Genomic DNA, 6,000 nt, shown 5'->3' on the forward strand with positions numbered 1-6,000 from the left:
GGCATAAACAACATGAAGGCATTGCGCCATCCTGCCTTGTACCAGCAGTCAAGGGTTCTAGTGGCTCTATAGTGTAGGGCACACTTTGGGTGAGTATTATTGCTGAACATGTCTTGGAGCATGATAACTCACCACAAAGCTCCCTGAGTTCTTGAACATGACAATGACTGTATTCATTATTCATTGACTGTATTCAACTTTAGTTAAATGACACAATGCCAGAGTCACCACATCTCAATCTAATAGATCACCTTTGAGATGTAGTCATGGATGTGCAGCCCCCATCTATTATACTATTATAATGTCACATCACTATGGACTAAAATCTCTGAGGAATGTTTCCAACACTTGTTGAATCTATAGCATGAAGAATTCTGAAGGCAAAATGAAGGGCCAAACCAGTAATAGCAAGGAACACTTAGTGAAGCAGCATACTGAATACATATTGAACAAGTATCACTGAGGGCCAATATAGAAAGTAATTTACAAATTATAGGGGGCAATAATTATCTATGTATAAAAAGAACTGAATAAAATGACCAAAAAGTATTGGTATCAATTTTTGATGTTGTCAAATTATCATTTTACACACCACTAATAGAACTGGCCAAGAATTTCACAGTTGATGCAATGTTGATTGAGTAGATAACACAGACCAAAATTTCATTGTGTTAACTAAATGGTTCTTTTTTTTTCTCTGTCTTAAAAAAAATCTCACAGTCTACATTGACAAATGGTCATATTTCCAGTACCCCTGCATTCAAATGTAAAAACTTTGCTTACCCTGTGTTATGTTAAATCATAGCTGGAGCTCCACTGATGGCTTTTGTTCATTACCAAAGCACATGCTTAACTAAAAGTCAAAATGCTCAGACTGAACAGACCGAGCTACCTCTGATCACCTGTTCTGAGCCTAACAGTGAGTCTCCATTCACAGGGTCAATCAACTCAGAACTGAAGGTTACAAGTCAGAGCTTTTTAAACATGTCTTTTTGAAAAAAAGAAAAGAAAAGAAAAAAGCAACAAAACAGCTACCACAAAAGGAAATACAATCAGAAACAACAAATGTAAATTCTGGCACACACGAAGTGGCTGAATGCCAGGTAGTATGTGTGTTGTGTTTAAGATTCTGTTGGAAAAGTCAGTGTGCTTTTTGCCAAAGTGTTTAGGCACACTGTGCTTACTACGTTGCTCTTGTGGCTATTAAATGCATTGTTAGTTAAACATTTTAATCTCTCTAATCATTCAAGGAAGTCACCCATGCCTTTCAACAAGCAGTATGAAAGGTGCTTCCTTTTACCCGCTCATATAAAACTGATGGGTTTGAAAATGGCTTTTGTATAAGCCATTTTCAAACCCACTCTATTTCAAGTGTGTTTTGAAAGAACCTCTAACCGTGTGCATTCAGAGGGTTTCACAACGTCTAATCAAACCTTGCAGAAAACAGCAACTGTAAAAGTCTAAGATTTTATCAAGTTAAATGGAAAAATAGCACTTTCCAGGCTTCTCAAGGTTTAGGGGGTTTCACGCGTGTTGCGGGACTTCAGCCAGTGAGCTCTTTTGCCTGTGGTAGTCGACCTGTAAAACACTGGATTGTGCACTTTAGGAAACTGGTGCCTTTAAAGAGATGTGCCCAGGATATACACGCTACATCAAATTACTCTCCTCCCTGTGCAATGCCTTGATAAAATTGTTTGTTTGAGCCTAGAGCATTTCATTGTTTGTGTTACTCAGAGTTAAGCCCCGAGCCTGGTATACACATCCGTAGCAAACACTGGATCCTTTGCCCATCAAAGTCAGCCTCCTGCTGTGATGCAATTACTCTTTAAAAACTTCCTGTCCAAAAGATTTGTGTGCAAATATCAACACCTTGGAAGCAGCATGGCTTTAAGACTGAATACCATGTGTGGCATCCTTAACTTGTATTTGTGTCAGGATGTCTACAAAATCATGTAGATGTTGTCAACATCTATTTGCAGTAATCCACCGGAGTTAAATTCTGCTTTGTGGTTTCAAAACTGGGGGAAATTCAGAGTGAAAGTAAAAAGAATCTAATATTTTTTACTTCCTGCACTAACATATTATCTGCAATGATCAAATTAAGCAGCACTAGTAAGTGTGAAAAAGTGCTCAAACCTCTGAACTCTCACAATCATCACTATGCGTATACCAAAGTATACCAAACCAATTATTGCTACTTTCATTATTAGCAACCCTTTCTCTCTGTACCTCAGAGGAATTATTTAAATGCATCGGTGTTTTTATTCAACGAAAATTTCTGCTACTGTTGTGTAAAAACATTTTGACTTTAGTTGCTAACTGTAGTTCTTGTGTGTCTCATAATACAGTGGGCAGTAAAGCTTTTCCTTCCAGTTGTTTGTCTTTTATTGTGTAGTGGCTCCCTGCCACTGAAGCTTCAGAGCAGGGGCACTAGCTCTGTGGTGAGTATTAAAAAAACCCTGTTCTTTTGTGTGTTTTATCCAACTGCAACAGGATTAGTACAGGTGAAGCACAGCTTTAAAGAAGTTGGATGCCAGTAATAAGGTAGTAATACCTTATTACTGGCAGTGTAATAAGGTTGCACTGCATTAATTTTTATATGTTGGGTGTGTTTTGTACAAGTTGTAGTTATTTCTTATTATTTATCATTTTTTTTATTTTTTTAATTTAATCAGCGCTTGCAGAGGACAACAGTTGAACGGTTCATAATGATGATTTTCTGTGCAGAAGGGGATACTGACTGTGCTGAGTTTTCTCTGTAAGATGTGCTGCATGATAAAAATACAAATTCTTTTTAAAAAAAAGTTCTCTCCTTGTTCTTCCACACTTCTACCAGATGAGCACAGGCATATGCTAAATGTAAGTCAGGACCCACTTTTGGTTTCTCGCAGGATTCAAACTGCACTTTTGCACTTTCAGTACCTTTGTGGCACCTTGTCTTACTTCTGTATTGACTTTTTTCACTCTCTATGTTACTCACCTTATCTGGTCTGAAAAGCCCTGTGATTGGCTAAAGTGTCTGGCCTCTCTCTGCAAGCAGAGCTCAGAGGAGGCACGTAAGTCTAGTTTCCTGTAAGACCAGCGGAATAACTATCTGCTACAGTGCTTTTAGAACTAGTGTTGGATTTCACCATCATCTTAGTCCCATGATGCTTCTGGTAAATGTGTCCTCTAGAGTGTATACAGTGTTTTTGCCTAGGGCTGCACTCTTCTGTGCTGAGAAAACAAGCACTGCACTACTTTAATCTGCCTTATAAACATTTCTTATTCTGAAAAGCTCCCTGAATTTGAGTGCTGTACTTTAATAGCATACTGCCATTGCTACAATGATATTTATTTAATTTCTTTTTTCCTTGATATTCCATGATCAACTGTGAGGGGTATTATTGCAAATTGGAAGCATTTACAAACCACAGCAACTCAGCTGTTAAGTGGCAGAACACACAAAGTTACAGAGCACTGTCACTGAGTGTTGAGGTGCATAATGTGTAAAAGTTGACAACGCTCTGCTGACTCAGCCCAGGGATCTTCATGGCATGGGTTGCCATGGCTGACAAAGTCCTGTACGTCCCAAAAGGTTGATTCTGTTCATCTGGAGATAGCATTTTCAGTGGGAGAAACATTTCAAAACTCATTCAAGTGACTTCTTCAGTCTTGGCTGAGTGCAGGTTTCCCCAGCCTTATAAACAGTACATTTGTACAATGACTGAAACTAGCCCACTGAAGGAACAATGGGCTGTGACATCAGTTCCTTGATCATTAATATGCAAATTGTCATGACCATTGATCAACAACCACTGATCAAAGCCCATTGATTATTGATCAAAGACCTTTGATCAATGGCCATAAGTACAAGTACTCAAAAGACTGGTCCAGTACTTTGTACTTCAAGCTTGGGTCCTTTATCAGAGGCCTGGGAGCTCAAGGGTCCTGTTCCTGCATATTATGTCAGCCAGTTTCTTGTGTTGTTTCCATCTATGGCCTGCCTGCTAGGATCTTGCATCCAGTTTCTATTTGCTGGATTGTCTCAGGGGCATCTGTGTACGTACATGAATATCTATATGTATCTATATGTATGTATGTATGTATGTATGTATGTATGTATGTATGTATGTATGTATGTATCTATCTATCTATCTGTACATATATATATATATTCCAAGATATCTAGCTGATATTATGGAATAGCATATAAACCTTACACAGACTTTGTGTGTGATTTCCACCCATTTTCAATCTTCTACGTGTTATTTTAGAGCATTAAATGCCATGAGGTAGTTAGAGTCGGGGATATAATACCCTCCACTATGTGACCTGAAAATGACACATAAGGAAAAAAAATGCATTGAATAACGTGCAAAATGGTTTGTGGATGTTTGTCTGTTATTTGTATTCCATAACAGCATGATACCAGGATGGGAAATCCATGCATGTTTATATCTCTCTTTCTATTTTTCAGGCCACGGGTGTCCCTCCTGAAAGTGGCCGTGTGAGATGGCAGCCGTGGTGACACAGTTTTCTTTTCTTTTTCTTTTGTTTGTCTTCACCCATGACAGTTCTGGTCTGTATAAAAATGCACTAACCTCAGTTGTTTTTCCTTTATTATAATCCCAATGAATATTTGCATCAAAGTAGCACTTGGGCATGGGTAATATACTCTTCTATTCTAAAACACAGTACTGTAGTGAAATTTATTAAATGAGGCAGAGGCAAAGGACACACAACAGTCATTGCTTTAGTTCATTAGTGAGCATCTGGATGCTGTGCACGCACAAGTTAGGCTCTAAATACAAAATGCAAACTGTATGCACTTTCCAAATGAATTGAGTGATGCGTAGTAATAACAATATCTCATTGCACTGGGGTGATAGTGAAATGACGATTATTCAACAGTGCAGTGTCATTTTCGCCAGCGGACCTTCTCATACATAATGCATCCAAATCTTTGCATTTTTCCTTCTTTCTGAGCTACAATGCATATTTCATCAAGTCAGTGAAATATTAAGCACTCTTATGATTTGATATTCTCTTCCAAGAGGGATTTCAGTTTATATATTATCTTCACATCTCTTGCGTCTCCTCCGGGACTAAACTTCAGGGGATGTCTTTATTTGCCATGTTTGTTTACTTGGGAAGATGTTTGATTGGCTAATGCTGAAGTAATGATCAATGAGACAGCCAATCAATTTCAGAGATTATCAAGGCTCAGAGGCCATTGATCCATGAGAGGAGTCGGCTCTGAACAGCAGGTTGGGTATGGGCAGAAATCTGTGCCATCAGAAACTGAATTTGAATAAGTTCAATTTGAATTTGAATTGCTCAGATTGAATCTGAATTGTAACTTGAATAAATGCTTTTGAAAACTGAATTTGAATTAGTCTAATTTGAAATTGAATTTATGGTTTGAAAATGAATTGATTTGCTTTGAAACTGCATTTTATCCTTTAAAAATTCAGCTCTCGAATAATTTCAGTTTCACTTCTCACCATTCAGTTTCAGTTCTACAATTCAATTTCAGTTCCAAAATTCAGTTTTTTGGAACTTACATCCGGTTCCGGTTCAAGCGCAGATTAATAGAACTACGTTTTACTATAGCGGACCGAAAGTGTTACTGACGGGAATCTACAGCGTCTTGAGCTGAATTAAGACTTCAGAAGTCATTCGTCATGTCGAATGACCAGCAAATAAACTATCAGGTTGGTAATAAATGTATTACATGTATAAGAACAAGCGTCATGTTAACAAATGATAGCCGTAAGGTAACTTTTATGCTTATTGTAGCTGTTAGCTAAAAACGCTAATTTAGCGTAGTTTGCCCTGAATTCAGCTTTGACAACAAATATGATCGACTGTTTCTAGTAGAATTCCAAAGCTGTCATCTTGTACCCTCTCAGAGTACCCCCTCTGTATGCTTGCAGAGATCCCTACAGTAGGGAAACATGCAAAACGGTGTCCAAACCTTTGTGTTTTATCTTTACACAGCATCCCAACTCTTTAGCT

The 6,000-nt window shown here is 38.1% G+C and overlaps 1 protein-coding gene across 2 annotated transcripts in view; it reads left to right on the forward strand.

Annotated features, from left to right (window-relative positions):
- Nucleotides 1-4,587, forward strand: part of LOC113014343 (uncharacterized) — a 48,907-nt gene extending 44,320 nt beyond the window's left edge. For both annotated transcript variants that reach the window (XM_026155798.1, XM_026155799.1), the window contains exon 7: nucleotides 4,460-4,587. In XM_026155798.1, the coding sequence (XP_026011583.1) occupies nucleotides 4,460-4,510 (51 nt within the window). In that variant the 3' untranslated portion in view covers nucleotides 4,511-4,587. The remainder of the gene's footprint in view (nucleotides 1-4,459) is intronic.
- Nucleotides 4,588-6,000: the final 1,413 nt, after the last annotated feature.

Source organism: Astatotilapia calliptera, chromosome 22, assembly GCF_900246225.1.
Source record: "Astatotilapia calliptera chromosome 22, fAstCal1.2, whole genome shotgun sequence".
Classification (NCBI taxonomy): domain Eukaryota; kingdom Metazoa; phylum Chordata; class Actinopteri; order Cichliformes; family Cichlidae; genus Astatotilapia; species Astatotilapia calliptera.